Source organism: Solanum tuberosum, unplaced genomic scaffold, assembly GCF_000226075.1.
Source record: "Solanum tuberosum cultivar DM 1-3 516 R44 unplaced genomic scaffold, SolTub_3.0 scf00004, whole genome shotgun sequence".
Taxonomy (NCBI): domain Eukaryota; kingdom Viridiplantae; phylum Streptophyta; class Magnoliopsida; order Solanales; family Solanaceae; genus Solanum; species Solanum tuberosum.
Genome location: NW_006238930.1, coordinates 534,437 through 550,877, shown reverse-complemented (window position 1 = coordinate 550,877; position 16,441 = coordinate 534,437). Strand labels below are relative to the sequence as shown.

General features: G+C 35.4%; 3 protein-coding genes across 5 annotated transcripts; 1 reads left to right on the top strand and 2 right to left on the bottom strand.

Annotated features, from left to right (window-relative positions):
• Positions 1–1,199: 1,199 nt before the first annotated feature.
• Positions 1,200–5,707, bottom strand: LOC102603212 (NASP-related protein sim3). Of its 2 annotated transcripts, none has more exons than XM_006338193.2 (6): positions 5,319–5,707; positions 4,207–4,454; positions 3,579–3,773; positions 2,286–2,376; positions 1,864–2,134; positions 1,200–1,787 (listed from the first exon to the last, which is right to left on the bottom strand). In XM_006338193.2, exons 1-6 carry the CDS (start codon positions 5,588–5,590, stop codon positions 1,455–1,457), a joined length of 1,410 nt encoding a protein of 469 aa, XP_006338255.1. In that variant the 5' UTR covers positions 5,591–5,707; the 3' UTR covers positions 1,200–1,454. The 2 variants fall into 2 exon arrangements, with proteins under 2 accessions (XP_006338255.1, XP_006338254.1); XM_006338192.2 differs by having other exon boundaries at positions 3,579–3,779; positions 5,319–5,702.
• A 2,724-nt stretch (positions 5,708–8,431) lies between these two features.
• LOC102602874 (uncharacterized) lies at positions 8,432–9,167 on the top strand. Its single transcript, XM_006338191.2, has one exon. It carries the CDS (start codon positions 8,574–8,576, stop codon positions 9,039–9,041), a length of 468 nt encoding a protein of 155 aa, XP_006338253.1. The 5' UTR covers positions 8,432–8,573; the 3' UTR covers positions 9,042–9,167.
• Positions 9,168–9,257: 90 nt separating this feature from the next.
• On the bottom strand, positions 9,258–15,387 carry LOC102602307 (wall-associated receptor kinase-like 14). 2 transcript variants are annotated; one of them, XM_006338190.2, is made up of 4 exons: positions 15,112–15,387; positions 14,124–14,911; positions 11,108–11,182; positions 9,258–10,762 (listed from the first exon to the last, which is right to left on the bottom strand). In XM_006338190.2, exons 2-4 carry the CDS (start codon positions 14,872–14,874, stop codon positions 9,477–9,479), a joined length of 2,112 nt encoding a protein of 703 aa, XP_006338252.1. In that variant the 5' UTR covers positions 14,875–14,911; positions 15,112–15,387; the 3' UTR covers positions 9,258–9,476. The 2 variants fall into 2 exon arrangements, with proteins under 2 accessions (XP_006338252.1, XP_006338251.1); XM_006338189.1 differs by having other exon boundaries at positions 15,142–15,387.
• Positions 15,388–16,441: the final 1,054 nt, after the last annotated feature.

The following is a 16,441-nucleotide window of genomic DNA, read 5'->3' as shown; positions in this document are numbered from 1 at the left end:
TGTTTTGGGTAACAGTTTCTTTGTTTTGGGTGGTGGTCTGAGAAGAGGGCATGACAACTCCAGGCCAAGGACGACAATTACAATGCTTGCCTTGTTCGATGCTACCATAGAGGGTGTTCAAATGTTTACCACACCCACCCCAGGAGTACTTCCCGCATTTTTTGCAGTCCACTCTATAACACATTTTCTCTGTTTCTTATCTCAAAAACTCTTTGATCACATAAATTGATTATGTTGTTTTTGTTTACTTTTATCCAATTCTGGACTAGTCGACTATAAAAACAAGTTCCATCAACTTTGGTGGTAACGACCAATCGTTAAAGTTCCTTTGATGGTATCGGATTGGTTCTTTCTGTCACGGAAAGATTCACCTACTATATTTTTCTTGCTGCATTACTTTAATTATCTTTCTAGACAAAGTTACTAGGGACTTTGGTTAGCCCTAGGATACATATTGGCATTTGGTGTTTGTCTGGTTCCATAGAGAATCCATACTATCATCAGACAAGAGAGTACTTAGCACTAAATCATATTGCTTAAGAGCATCTTTAGGAGTATATAAACGACACACAGCAGGTTTCTTCACATGAAAGTGCGCTTAGTTTCAGAAACATTCGTACGCCTTACCTGCCAGAGGAATGTTGGATTAAATATCCTACCACTAAATTGTCTTTTATTTCCATTACCCAAAAATATTCTCTAGGAGACAAGAATAATAGAATAAAGGATCCAGTAACATTACAACATATTATGGATAATGGTGGTGTCCAGACCAACCTATGCACTCATCGACTAATCCATGAAATACCTACTACTCTCGACCCACCAAGCCATAGACAAACGAAAAGATCACCTAATGTCACCTCTACTGAATTTAAACTTCTGTTCAAGCAAAGATGAATAGCAAACTAAGCCTCAAAAAAAGGTCATCTTATTTTGAAGCATAATATGCCTGTTAAATGATGTGAAGTAAAAAAAAATTCTTAGTCACAGATAGCCAAAGGTTTACTGGAAGAAGGTACAGATAGATGAATGACTGTTAATTTCAAAAGGTAGTGTTATTAAATAAATACACATGGATAAAATACTTGCCATGATGGTTAATCAGCAGATTTTCAGCACCAATTAGCCTAGACAGTGGTTACTTGTTCAATTACTGGTCTGCCAGCACAGCTATCATTTCGTTCAAAGAAGTAATCAACTTCTGAGTCTTTACGTAAATTATATATAAAAAAAGCATACTGCAGAAGAAACAAAGCAACACATACAGAATAGTCAACATGCATACAGGTAATTAATTTAAGGAAATAAACTGATGCCATCTGTGGCAACTGCCACACACTTCCCAGCTAACCAACAGAGAGTGCAACAAACTAACGTAATCCACCAATGTTGTCAATAAGCTAAATTTATATGTTAACTATAACTTAATTGAAGCAGCAACAATACATTCTTTAAGAGGCAGCACCATCTCCATTATCTGACGGCTGCTCAGATGCAGGTTTTTTCGCTGGACTAGATTCTGTGGTTGTGTTTAGATGCACCCTCTTGACTCCTCTTCCAACTACACCAAGATGGGTTATTCCAGCTGCACCATTTGTGTGGGCAGTGGAAACAGTTGGAGAGTCAAAACTTCCGCTACCACTGGTACCAGCACCCATCTGTGAGGAGTTCACAGCTACAGAAGCATCAGCATTCTCCATACTTCTTGCTTTTGCAGACACCATTCCCAAAATATCGGAGAGGATAGATGATGGATTTGACATACACTGCTGCAAATCTTCAAGCTGCAAGTGGAAGAGTCACAATTATAAAATAAGAAAGAACTAAGACATTACTCAAAATTCATCTGGTGATACTTGCCTTCTTCTCCAATTCTGCAGAAAGATCAGTGAGCGTTTCAACTTCAGCTTCTTTAGCAGATACAGAGTCAGACTGTGATGTACTGGAAGACTGTCTCGCAATCTGATCTACATTAGTAGTAGCTAATCTTTCTGTTGATTCTGACAAAAGCTTTATTTCCTCAGTGAGTCTCTGCAGCCGCGACTTGCAAGTTGAAATAGCTTTTTGGCAGTATGGTATGGCTTCCTGATGCTTAGAACCAATTTCCAGGCATAAGCATATCCTAAAGTTGCTGTAATACAGTTAAGATCACATGGCAAGGAAGAGGAAGCAACAATTAAATGTTGGCACTTAAAGAAATCATTATAAAGGCTTAACTACTTAGATGTAGGTCAGAAAACAATCCCCTTAATTTAAGATAAGTTACATGTTACTAAGGATACAGCTCAGCAATATGGCGACTGTCAGGTTCAACCAAGTGTTCCAAAATGGATAATGCCTTCAGGTAATCACTAAGGGAAGTTTCAACATCCTCTGCAAAAGGAAAAGGACAACATTTACAAATCTTATAGCATGTGAAGAAGAGAAATAAACATTTTGTTTCTACTAAAAAGGCAACTAAAGGTCCCAAATCATTTGCATTTGGTTTAATCAGTTTGTTTAGGTCATTTTTATTTCAATCATTAAATCCATTTCCAGTCACCTAACATTTTCAAAAACAATTCATGAAACATGCAGCGAATAACAATCTAGAATGTGAATACAAGATTCCAACTAAAAATGCTAGCAAGTTGTTGAGCTAGATTTTAATATGAGGAACAGGGGCTTCGTAACTAATAGTCATGTAATGTTGCTCAAATCCTCTAAAATTGTCACCACACCTATAGGCCCTCCCTTTAGAGGATCCGACATGGGTACAATGGCATTTTGGAGGATCCAAGCAACATAGGTCGTGTCCCTCTTATCTCTCAGTCGCGGCATGGAGTTCCAGCACTATGTCAAGCCACTAACATCACTTCTCCATCCTTGCTCACCCAAATATTTGCCTCCAACACCCCTCAATCTACCAGTCACTCCCTCATTCTCAGTCCACCTCTCAACACAGCATGTTCCACAACATCTATAACTCATTGGCGATAAAACTAGAGTTCACCTCCATTTCATATGTCTAGGTAGTCAGATTACACCCCCTCGTTTTGCACTTGTACATGAGAAATTTTTTAGAACACAAACACTCTCTATCTATCTCACTCTCTTGATAATGGTGGTCCTGGGCCAACTTGTTTGCGCCTCAAGTAATTCACCCGATACTTCATACTTGCTACATCCCACCACCACAAGTTTATCAGATAACTCCGTCCACCAAAACTTAGACGGGTGGACAGAAATTACCTAGCAATTTTTAGCTAGACCTCACCTTTTAATGCTTTTAACAGTCATCCTTTTATCTAGTTCCCGCAGTTATTTCCATTGATTCGAACAGTTTTGAGTTAGAGAAACTATTTGCAGCTTGGGATTGCAATTCAAAACAACCAAAATGATGGAATATAATCAACCGAGTTAGATAATTGAGATGACAACTTTAGTATCACTCCTGTTAACAGAATATATTTTAGTTAACAAGATAAAAGGTGGTTGATAGCCCCATGGACATTTCAACTTCCCATACAGAAAATAAGAGTCTGACATCACTATTCTAATTGAGGTAATGGAAGTATTGTTTAATGGAGACAAACCTCTTTCCAAGGCTACCTCGGCCAAAGCTGATAATACATCCACTTTTTCCATTGTGTCACCGGCGTGCTTTTCAGCAATTGCCCTTGCAACATCTAACAGTTTCCAGGCCAAATCCAGGTCAGTTTCATCCTCATCACCTTCAGCCAGGTCCTCATCATCACTTTCTTCTTCATCTCCTTCATCTTCGTTTTCTTCTGCAGCTGTCCCATAACAGTGTAAGCCACAACAAGAACTATCATATCTAAAGAACTATGTTCCTCACTTCTAAAGTAATGGTCTTCGAAGAAGATCATTGCTTCACCCATGAAGTGATGAACTTTTCTTTACCCTTCTATCTGGATCGGTAATTCCACTGGGCCAAGCCATTTTTTTGTGAGTACTTTGTTCCTCACTTCTAAAGTGATGGTCATCGAAGAAGCTAATTGCTTCACCATGAGGTGATAAAGTCTTTGCTTCACATTACTATGTTGTTCAATATATTTTAATGACACATTTTGCATTGATGCTAATTTTGCTAATTACTTAGCAAACTCTTCAATTCAGTTATTATGTTTTGAGAGGATGTCACTAATAGAAAGCACGAGTAATGTTAAAAATCAAATGAGAATATAATGCAAGGAATCTAACCATCATCTTCTACTTTTTCCTTTCCATTCGAACTTCCACCTGGTTCAGCAGTACTTGAGATAGAAGACTCACAACTAACAACACTTTTAACAGAGCCGTCTCTATTAGAATCTTGTTGAGACCCACTGTCTTTTTTTGGCAAAGAAACCAAAGGATCGGCCTCATCCTGAGCTTTGTACAACAAAGCACACCCATATTTATAATATGCATTGATACATTCAGGAGCAAGTTCACCAAAATGTGCGACCCTGAAAATTTTGCAAAACAAGTCCATGTGAAACGAGAATTACTAGAAATGGCATAATTACATACAAAGCTAATATATAGGGAGAGAAAAACTCTAAAACCATGCATACTGTATGACACCAAGAACAACAATGCCCTTGAAAAACTTTTGAAATATTCTCTTTATACCCACACATTCATGTAACAATGAAAGTTAAATTCAAGTAAACCAACAGTATTGCAATTGCAACAGAAGAAAGAAAATGAAGGTGCATATTGTGCAGTGACATGGATAGTAAGTCCAATTTCAATTGGTCAACTGAACAGCTAGGAAACAGATGTTCATCCTGTCTTTAGCTATAGAAGAATGCACCAGCAAAAGCCAAGAGTCCAGGAGGGCTTGTAAATCTCAACCCTATACTTCACATCTGCAACTCAATCATTCCCAAATGGAAAGGATTTGAACAGCACCAAAAAAATGTTATTTTTTTTTTCGTTTTTGCACAGTGAGGTTTCATAAGATAAGTAAAGTAAATATATGAAGAAATTAATCATCTGATAATCACTCTCAGAGTCTGTACTGTATCTGTGTATTAGTCTCATGTTAACGAGATATTCTGCACATCAAAACTAAACCACAAAAAAATTCCAAAATCACTTGAAAGATGGACCGCTCAACCACCCGGAGTACATTAAACCCTAAACCCTCGTATCTTTACCGCTTTAATACCAAAGCCTCCTAAAGATCTCCTTTTTTTTACATTTCCATCAACAATTAAGTCGAAAGAATCTAATCAAACAGTTTCGAACAAAAGAAAACAAGCAAACAGTTAAATATCCTTGTTATTAAAAAGAAAAGTGAGGAAATGAAACAGGTAAACCCTAACCGGATTTCCAGGGCACGGCTATAGCATTCTACAGCCTCTGCATAATCTCCATCTTTAGATGCCTTGGAGCCTTTCACCGTTAACTCATCGGCGTACTCCAGAGATTTTTCACGGTTACCATCAGAAGTAACCACAGAACTCTCAGCAGTATTATTGTTGTTGCAAGTTGATTCTGTGCCTCCCTGAACACCAGATTCGATTGTGGCGTTCACCGAGTTCTGGTTTTGCTCCGCGGTAGGGCTTGTTACTGAAATTGCTGCTTCCTCAGCCATCGTCTCTTTGATTATAAATTGCTACTCTGAGCGGAAAATTTATAAGCCCTTGATTTTCCCTCACTTTTGAACCCCAAAAACAACCCGTATGGCGCAAAAACGTATAAAATTCATGTTTAGAAAAAACGACGCCGTTTTGATGTGAGTGACCGAGGCTCCCAAATTGTTTTTTATCATTTAAAACCTCCCAATTTGTATGCACTCTCGTTTGATCAATTGACAAATTAAATCAAATTGAATTGATTATGTATTTCTAATTTTCGATGGATCAGCATGTACACTCTCAATGGTAATCTTAATTAATCATGATAGATGATAAGTTAAGATAATACATAGTATTAATTAATTAATTAAGTTTATATAAATGACAAACTCATGTATTTTATTGTTTTGATAAGTATATTGAGTAAAGATAAATATTCATTTCTATCTAGTGAATAGTTAAAGTGTACATTCTAAATTACTTTTTTCCGTTGTTCATTAGTTCAATTCACGCTAAGAATGATTTATGAGATGCAATTAATTTTTTTGTTAAAACTTTAAAAAAAATCACTCTAGAAATAATGAATGTAACAATTTTGGAACTATTGATGTTGGCAAGTGCAATTACACCATTTAAGTGTGGTACTGATATACATCACAATACCATGTATATTCATATTTTTTTCAAATTATAAATTTTTCGATATCAAGTTTGCAATCTAAGATTAACTTTTGAATGTATATGAACTTTTGCCCCTTCAGGAAAGCCCAACAATGGAGGAAAATGGATTTTATGTTCTTTCTTTTTTTAAGTAAAGATAAATCATTTCATTAAAAATTTAAAGGAGTACAGAGAGTAATGGTCGATGGCCAACGCAAATCCACAGGGTCTAAGTTACACAAAAAAGTAGCTACTGATATTGGTAAATCTACGCTAGTTAAAAAGACATAAGAACTATTTGAACGTCTTAGAGGAGAAGTTGCAGCTAGTACGAGTTTTTTAGTAGCTTCAATCTGTTAGTCAGGTGCAAGTGTCGTTTGAAGAAAAGGAGGTGATTGACAGTTAAAGTTGATTTAGCAAGCTTGTCCGCAGCAACGCTACTAACTTTCCTGTACAAGTGCACTACGCTTGAGTTAGTGAGTTGATGGAGCATCCACGTGCAATCATGTATAATGTGAGCATATGATAAAATGGGAGAGTGTAAAAGGTCAATCACTTGAGTAACATCGAGCTCAATGATTAAAGGTAGTAAATTGTGTAGTAAGGCAAGTTTAAGGCCATTGTAAATGGTCAATTATTTAACCAATAAACTGCCAGTAACATAAATGGAATTTGTGAAGCCTAGAACCCAGTTGCCTGCATGATCACGAATAACCCCACCTAGGCCTCCCTTACCAGAGATTATATCAAAGACCCCATCAATATTTAACTTATATAAGTTGTGTTTCGGGGCAGTTAAGTAATCCAGATAAGCGTACGAACAAGTTTAGTTTTTGTCTTATGTCCTGGAAAATTTCATTATATGAACTATGATTGCTTTGTGATCAGGAATTGAAAGTATTGTTAAAAAAATTGTTATTATGATTTTTTTCATAGCGCAAAATTCAAAACCAAGCAACATATCAGGAGGAATGTTAGGAAATGTAATATGGAATCACACGAATCAGAATAGGTATCCAAGTGAGAGAAGATGTGTTCTAGATATTTATGAACAAGATGATCGAGTGAAATAACACCACTGTCAAGCTCAGATAATGAGAAAGCGAGTCACAATCTTCTCATTCTTATTCTTATTTTTAGTATAGTTTATATTCTATCACTTAATCGAACTTTGTAGATTTAGCTAAAAATGAAAAAAAAAAAAAACTTACCGATCATAATTCACTTGTTTTTACCTAAAAAAAATTTGTAAATTAAACAGTTACCGCAAAATAATAATTTCAGTCAAATAAATAAAAAAAGACTCTAATAAAATTTAAGATAGTCCATATATTATGCTCTTTTCGTCACATTTATGTGACATCCTTTCCTTTTTAGTCTGTTTCAAAAAATGTGATCTTACTATAATTAGAAACAATTTAACTTTAAAAGATCTATTTTATCCTTAATAAAACAATTTTCAATGACGCAACTATATAAGAATTGTTTTAGACCATAAGTTTAATTTTTTTTCTTAAACATAGTGCCAAATCAAGTGATGCAACATAAAATAGATCATAACTAGTTACTACTATGTTATATTGTGTTATATATTTGGAGATGCGAAAATTTGTGTTCTGCATATAATCACTTAGGGGTGTGCATTTGATTTTTCGATTTGATTTTGTACTATTCGATTTAGATTTTTCAATTTTTGATTTTGAAGAAGTGTAACCCTATTCGAACCAAAATAAATTTGGTTCGATTTGATTTTTCTCTTTTGGGTTTGTTTTTTTAGTTTTTGTTATTCAGTTATGCAATAATTAGAAACATAATCAAAGTTATATTTGCAATTTGAATATATAAGTAAAACAAAAAACATAATATTTAAGAGTATATCAATTATATATGTCCAAATATAAAATATAAACTAAATCATAATGAAAGATAATAACACACACTCTCTAATTCGGTTTTTTCTGTTTTTAATTTTCTAAATTTGAAACCAAACCAAAAAATCAAACAAAGTAAATTATTAATCCAAAACCAATCAAAATTAAAATTTGATTTAATTTTTCAATCTAATCCAAATAATGCACACCTTCTAAATTACTATAAAAAATATATATTTAAAAGAAGTACAAATGAAAAATAATAATTAGAAGTTATAAAAGAAGCTAATAGCATATACTACTAGTATTTATTTATTTTTAATTTTCTGGTCCGAGTTTTAGGAGTAATTTATTTGTATTTTCTCTTGTCCGTTCAAAAAATATCAGTCCACACACTTGTTTGTGATTGTGGTGTCAAGGGAGTTGTGCAAACTGCAAACCTCATTTTGATTGCACAGAGAGCAAATCCATGGCTTCCACCACTACTTCACTTACAGTAAGGACTTTCCCATCCCGTTGTGTGCTAAATGCAAACACAAATCCTCCTACCAAACAGGCGGCGGCAGCTCTCCCGGGGCGGAGGCAGTTGATCTCTCTGGTGACGGCGACAACGGTACTGAAAGCGCTGGATATGCCGTCCAAGGCTGCGGACATTGGCCTCTTCGGACTGAGAAAGAAGCTTAAGAAAGTAGAAGAGGAGGCAGAAGAATTAGTGAAGGAGGGATTTGAGGCGGCAGACAAGGGAATCGCAGCGGCAGAGAAAGGATTAGTGACGGCTGAGAAGGGGATTGAAGCAGCGGAGGAGAAGATCGAGAGTACAGTGAGTTTCGGTGGGTTGGCGCAAGCTGGAGCGGTGGCCGGAGCTGAATTTGTTGGAGTTTTGGTTGCCGGAGCTGTTGTTAATGGTATTTTAGGACCTGAACCTCAAAAATCTTGAAAAGATTCTTGCTTTTCATTGTTGTTATTTGCAAATTAAATTTGCTAAATTCAAAGCATGGGCATTTCTATTAGTGTAAACAATTAATCCTGTTATATAATACTTATGTCTTTATTAATTATTTAACATGTCCGGGGTACTCAAATTCTTGAAGATGATGTATGATGTAGGATTACACTTGTTGTAAATAACAGAAAAATAACGAACACAACTCCGCAAGGACGATTCAAATTCATGGTATTGCAAATACTATTTCACATTCTTCATGATGTATAATTCTGCGTATGAAGCAATAAAATTTCGATACAAAGAGAAGTGCTCTAATACTCTTTGATATTATTATCACTAGATTAGAAGGCAAGAAAAGGTGGTAATAGATTACAGGTGATCCCCCTCAATTTTCTACCTAGAGCAAACTTCTTTTATTTCAAGTCATCATCGACCAGAATTACCTAATAATCGGTTAGTTGAAGGGGGACTCTCTTCACTAAACCAAGGATCCTGCACAGAAACAGGGGAACTGTCTTTTATTTCCTCCATGATTGCCAGTGAATTCGCTATCTTCTGCGGAACAATCAACCTCCTACTCCCTACTCCTTTCTTAGTTGTTGTACTACGAAAAGATGTCTCACTCATACTACGGGGAGATGAGCAAGAGGAATTCACTGATGATGTCATGCATACATTGTCCTCCAATGATGCCCAACTGCTGAGCCTGACCTGTTCTAGCTCATCTGCCACTTCTGTCATTGAAGGCCTCATATCCTTGTGAAATGCAAGGCATCTGAAAGCAAGCTCTGCAACTCTATGAACTGATGATAGAGTCCATGCATCTCTGTGTGGCTCGAGAAATGGATCGATAATCTCATCCACACGACCCTTACCTATTCTGTCTATTGCCAGTGCAGCCAAATTAATCTCACTGTGTGATCTAGAGAAATCAACCACTTTCATTGCTGTGATGATTTCTACAAGAACCACCCCGAAGCTGTACACATCACTCTTATCGGAAAGATGGTAATTCTGATGGTACTGAGGATCCACATAACCTGGAGTACCTTGTGGTGCTGTAGAAATGTGGGAATCATCTGTCATGCCAAATCTGGAAAGACCAAAGTCTGCAACCTTTGAGTTGAAGTTGTAATCCAATAGTATGTTACTTGATTTGATATCCCTGTGGTATATTGGTGGATTCATTGCTGAGTGAAGGTGAGCAATTGCATGAGCAGTTTCTGTTGCGATAGTGAGACGTATTGTCCATGGAAGTCCTGAACCCCTTTCTCTCTGTAGATGCTGAGCTACAGTTCCGTTGGGCATAAATTCATAAACAAGAATCTGTTCACCATTTTCTATACAACAACCTAAGAGGCGGACTAAGTTTGGATGACTTACAGAAGACAAAAGCTTAACCTCATTCATCACTTGTTCAACACCATCCGGATCTCGGTGTCTTAGTTTCTTAATTGCAACCCATTCATCACTGTGGAGCTTTCCAGCATAAACTGTGCCATAAGCCCCTATTCCCAGCCTCTGTTTCTCAGAGAAACTATTTGTTGCCCTCTCAATTTCTTTGTATTGAAATACATGAACACTGTTGCTGCCTGCAGCTTCAGAGAGAAGGCGTCTTGCGCTCATTCTTTTCTTGAGAGATGTAGAACGTCTTCGAATGCAGTAGCAAAGAACAGCTAAAGCAGCCATTAAACCAGCTCCAGCAATAATCCCTGTAGGTGGTTGAAATTTCATTAGACCAGGAAGAGATCAAACTCACTAGTTATATTAAATCAAACGTCTGTAAAAGTAAGCAGGCTCGGAAGTTTACTGATGACTGATCAGTCAGCAACTCTTTTGCGTACATATGAAGAACACAAAATCAATCTGTGATGGCTTGCAAGCTCATTTATAGAAAACTAAAGAGTGCGCATTTGGTAATTGAGGTGTTGCCAAATTGAAACAGAGGAGCAGGAGATGCAGAATTGAACACTAGTGCATTAAACGAGTTGAGAAGTAATGGTTACTATTTACCAACATTTTCTGAACAAGTTAACCAAAAAAAGAAAGAAATATACCTCCAACGAGCACACCAATTCTGGTAGTTCCACCACATCGGCCAGAGAGGTATCTGGAAGGATTGCATCTTGAAACTGATTTGAGAGACAAATATAAAGAAGAAGTTAGTATAAAGACGACATACTGAAGATAATCATAGAGAAAGAGGTAGAAGGAAGGAGCATATGGCAAAGTATCTTAGAACATCGTTAGAATGAAAATGTATGCCCTCCCAGAGTTGATTGAATATATAGATAAAGTATCTTAGAACATCGTCAGAATGAAAATGTTTGCCCGCCCAGAGTCATGAAGCAAGCACATGATCAACAAATGAAACCAATTCACTGAAAACGTGCTAGTCAGTTAAGTTTTACATCTCCAAAGTCAAGATGTTGTCTTAACAGATAGTTTCCTGGACATGGAATGTACTGGTAAAAATGAAGATGAAGCAGTTTCAACTTTCATCCCTTCAAATTATGCCATTGATTCAGGTGAAGTACTAAGTTGTTTAAAATTAAACTGGCATAATAATAAGCCGTCTCATTACACGTTTAGTTTAAGACGGGGAATCGATTCCAGATCCTTTTATCATAACGCTTACTCAATAATAAAATATGAAATTATTCAACAATCCAGGTCTTGTTCATCCTCTGACTTTCACCCGTTCAAACATGTGCTGTCCCCCTCAAAATAAACTTAAAAAGGCAAGAAAATCATTGACCTGGGGATTGTCCAATTGATAATCTACGGAATAGAGTAATTCAAACCTCATCATTCACCATCTTCGAGTCAGAGAACAAACAAGTAAATGCTTCTTTATTTTATTTTTTTTAAAAGTAAGATCTTTGAACGTATCATGCAATATGCAATTGGGTAAGATAACTAATTGAAGTGTTCAACTCTTCAAGACAAGCAAATTCATTTGAGAGCTCAATTCAACAAAATTCCGGTTATCGAGCTCAAACTTGTCATTTTGATAAGTTACATTACCACCACGAATCGGCAGTCTCATAAAGACTCAGATCCTTCTTCATCTTATTAAGAAAGACCAGACATGGCACATTGGTGACTGGTGATAGGAAATATCATTGTACCGACAACTTCTTTATAACAATGTTACAAAGTCAACACTCTTCCTTTCTTCCTTTCTTGTCTATGGAAGAAAGAATGACACATCATATTAATGCTAACAACATTATTTTATATCCACAAAAATGTGCATTTAAAATCACAAACTTTTTTAAATGCTTCTTATGGAATCAAATATCTTCACAAGAATAATATTATTTGTCTTGGGTCCATGTGCAGGAGCTAGGAAGAAGAAAGGAAAGTGGAAGGTACTGTGGGTAATACCTAAAAGCCTAATACGCGGAAATGGTGGCAGGCCGGTTAGGAACCTAGTGGGGAAAAAGTTAGTGAGACCAAGTCCCAATGTCCCATATGACAAAAAAAAGAAGAGATCAAGGGTATGTTTAGTACGAAGAAAATTATTTTTCATATTATATCTTTTTATTCGAGGTTGAATTGATCATCACAAGAAGAATTAGGCCAAAATTAAGATACATTCTGAGAAAATCAAACTTCCATCGAAGTATTTATGTACTCCATTTTTTCAACAATTGTTATTTATTACTTTAAAAATAGTTGTCTAACAATACTTATCCAATTTAGAAAATTAAGAGATAATTTATCTTCTGTGTCAACTTTACCCTTGCTATTAAATATTATTTATCATGTAACACATTTTTCAAAACAATAAATTTAATAAAGTCAAAGGTTAATATAGTAATATTACCTCTATCATTTATTGTTTCTTAAGGGGTGTATCAAATCAACAGTAGACAACTATTGTTGGACGTATAATCTAAACTAATATGTAGGGTAATGGGAATGGAAACTGTGGGTGAATATGAAAGGGTGAGGAGAACACAGTAGACTAGAATGTCATTTTTAAAGAAATTTATTTTTTTCCAATTTTTTTGATGGAATGTGAAAAAGTTAAATATACATTTGTTAAAGGAAGTTTGAGTTTGAAAACTCAATTTTTTTTAGCTTTTATATTTTTGCATCATATAAACATTCTCATTGGTAATGATCATAAAATATCTATTTTCTTCATACTTATAAATTACTAGAAATTCATTACTTTATTAGAAATGATAAGATAAAACTGAACCCCCATAATTGTTCGTAAATAAATTTTTTTATCTTTTAATAAAAACCCGCTAGAGACTATAAATTCGAGTAACAAAAGAATATCAACACAACCCAAGTCGCATGAGGAGGTCATATAGGAGACATTCAACAGTCGACAGCTTAGAACCCAAATTCGACCATATCAAAATCAAGAGAAGGCTTTATTGACTAGACCAGCCGCATATGCAGTGCTCTTTTAAGTTTTAACACAACTTGTGGAATATTTGGAATTCCTAAATAACTTAATCACACTAAAATATCATTAGTTTAATCATAGTCAATTCATGTAAATCTCCATTGAAATTAACAACAGCCCTTCTTCGTGGCGTGTTGCTACTGGTCAAGCCAAATATAAAAACTACTGGTCATCTTATCATCTCTCACGTCACTTTTTGCCCATAGTCAAACAACAATTAGGCCATCTAGCAATTAACTTTGAATTTTACCCCTAATATAATAAACGTTGTCTCTATTGAATTGCCATGTACCAAATTTAGTAGACATTTTGAGTTCGACGGCATTTCCATTAATGATATGTCTCCAAGTACTAAAATTTAAAATATCTATCAATACCTGTAGATGGAACTCTTGAGTTCAATTTTGAAATTAATATCATTGAAACGAAATATATGTTATGTAGAATAAAAGTAAGATTTTATTGAATTTTGAACTTCAAATTTAACATCTCCATTTTGAACTTCCCATCTCTTTTATATATATTAAATAAAGGGGTCTTATCTTTAAACATTTAAATTAAGATGATCCACACAATTCAACAACATGGAGGTGAATAATGTTGCAGATTAACTATTTTAACACTTGGAAAAAAAAAGAACTAACCTTTACGGCACCCATCACCGTCGCGGAAGCCATCACCGACGAATCCATCTTTACACCGGCATCGGAAACCTTTTCGGTTCCCCGGAAGAGAAACGATGGTACAATTTGCATCGTCATGACATGCACAATCCCCTACCAATCCCCACGCTAATTCCATCGTCTGAAACTCCAGGAACATGGCAGAACTCTTCATTGTATCATTATCCATACCAATCAAGATGGACGAAACCACAGTTCCACACCCTGTATTCTTCAGTTTCTGGTAATCTAAATAATCCGCCCTCGCCTCTGAATAACAACTGACATTCTCTTTCTTCGAATCACATGACTGTATATTCAAACGCGTGCTTAAAATTTCCGATGGTATGGTACACTCACTCCTCGGGACTTTACAATTGTGTAGAAGCAGTCCATTTCTCCAAGTCATACCAAAGTTGGTTCGATCAAATTCCTGTAGATCCTCAATCGGACGGCTGCAATTCATCGGGAAGTTCACCATCAGAGTCTCTGAAGTCACATTCTGTATTATATATTCCCCAATTCTGATTTCTCCACTACTTTCAGTACAATCTAAACGAATCCCACAACCATCTGAGAACCCAAATGGATAAGAAACACGCGGGCCATTAGAACCAGCAGCTCCACAGTACTGATTGCACTTAGTTGAATTAGTAGCCTCAACTGACGATGATAACCAACCCAATAAAATTGAGAAAACGAATCTAATAATAATGATCTGATGAAAACCCATGGCTCGAAATTGAATCAAAGAGAACAATCATCTGCTTCTGCAAAGAGAAAATGAAAATGAGTGATAGCTAATTTACCCATGAAAAAGGAAAAAAAAAAGTAGAAGAGTTTGACTTGTTGAAGACCATTTATTGAGGAAATTAAGGGGGTGCAGTTGATGTTGGTGGGGAGTTCATTGTTTGTCAATAAATGCTATTTTCCGAATTCCATAGAAGGGAAAGTAGAGAGTAAAGAGTACCGTGGACTGGTTTCATGTATTAATGTCTACCTTAGCTTTTACTTCTCTCTCTTCCTTCGTCTGCAACTTTTCCTTTCTTTGATTGGAAGCAAATAGTAGCAATTAAAGAGTCCAAAATTTGAAATATCTCATCTCCAAAAACAGCTCTGAAAAAACTGGGTTTAATTTCCTAACAATGAAGCTATCAAATAGTAATCGGAGATACACGGAAGGAAGACTTTAAAATACAGCGGGGAAGAAGCTTCTTTTACGCACACGCAGCGCATATCCATTTACAACTTTCGTATTTATACATTTTAAAATGAATTATAATGCGCCCCTCTGCACATTGGTGCCTTTCTCTCACTTTCCACATCTACTGTCCATTACATTTTCCATTTTTTTTAAAATAAAGATGCTTAATATTTAATAATATGATCATAAGAGTATTTATTTAAATTATTCCTTATCTCCCTCCTTAAATATCATACTGTTAATTTGGATTGGAGCACAGTTAATAATTTGAACCCCATGACATTTGTCGTATGCTTTTACTTTTCTTTTTTACATACCATCAAGTTTATTTAGACAGTAATAAACTAGTGTTAATATTAATGAACTAGATTTAAATAATGATAACAAGCTAACGAATTGTCCTTTTGAAAGCATGACGTTTGATGACTCTGATCATAAAGGTTAATAAAATTCAAACTCGTGGCATTGTAAACTTAAATTATGAATATTTGGCCGCTAACTTATTCCGCTAGAAGCATATGTCCTAGTTTTAATTTAAGTCATTAGGGTGTCTGTTTGAGGCAAAGGCAAATAGAATTGATGCAAATTATAAAATTGGATCTTAAAAAGGAAAGAAAGAAAACAAAAAAGAGAATCATTTGAGAAAGTACAAATTGAACGCGCAAAGGCAGCTAGGCGGCGATCCAATTGCCAATTTGCCATCGTGCTTGTAGGTCTTGACTTTGATAAATATGGTTAAGCTGTGGGACTTATTGATTTTTACGTTTCGTCTTTTAGAGGCAATTTATAAATATTTATAATAAATTAAGTTAATTTAAATTTTCAAAATATAGAAAAGTATTACAAAATGCAAATTTCTTATCCCAATTGGATGGGAAATAATATGGTTTAAATTGTTGATTAAGTTAACGTAAATTGACACTCAAAAAGCTAAACACAACTACTAATTTAGGATGGAGATATATTAACACATAAATTTATTTAATACCCACGTAACACTTTACCAGATTTTTAGCCAAAGTTTGATTTTTTTAATTGAGACAAGGCACTTTGAAAACTAATCTATAATTATTAGTTATACTACCTTGTAGCTTTT

Excerpts from the sequence above, each read along its gene's own strand:
- LOC102603212 (XM_006338192.2), bottom strand. The coding sequence starts at position 5,590 with ATGGCTGAGGAAGCAGCAATTTCAGTAACAAGCCCTACCGCGGAGCAA. Across the intron at positions 2,377-3,578 it reads CGAGGTAGCCTTGGAAAGAG|AGGATGTTGAAACTTCCCTT; the intron begins GTTTGTCTCCAT and ends TTCCTTTTGCAG. Across the intron at positions 1,788-1,863 it reads CTGCAGAATTGGAGAAGAAG|CTTGAAGATTTGCAGCAGTG; the intron begins GCAAGTATCACC and ends TTCCACTTGCAG.
- LOC102602874 (XM_006338191.2), top strand. The coding sequence starts at position 8,574 with ATGGCTTCCACCACTACTTCACTTACAGTAAGGACTTTCCCATCCCGT.
- LOC102602307 (XM_006338190.2), bottom strand. The coding sequence starts at position 14,874 with ATGGGTTTTCATCAGATCATTATTATTAGATTCGTTTTCTCAATTTTA. Across the intron at positions 11,183-14,123 it reads CGGTGATGGGTGCCGTAAAG|TTTCAAGATGCAATCCTTCC; the intron begins GTTAGTTCTTTT and ends CTCTCAAATCAG. Across the intron at positions 10,763-11,107 it reads AATTGGTGTGCTCGTTGGAG|GGATTATTGCTGGAGCTGGT; the intron begins GTATATTTCTTT and ends AACCACCTACAG.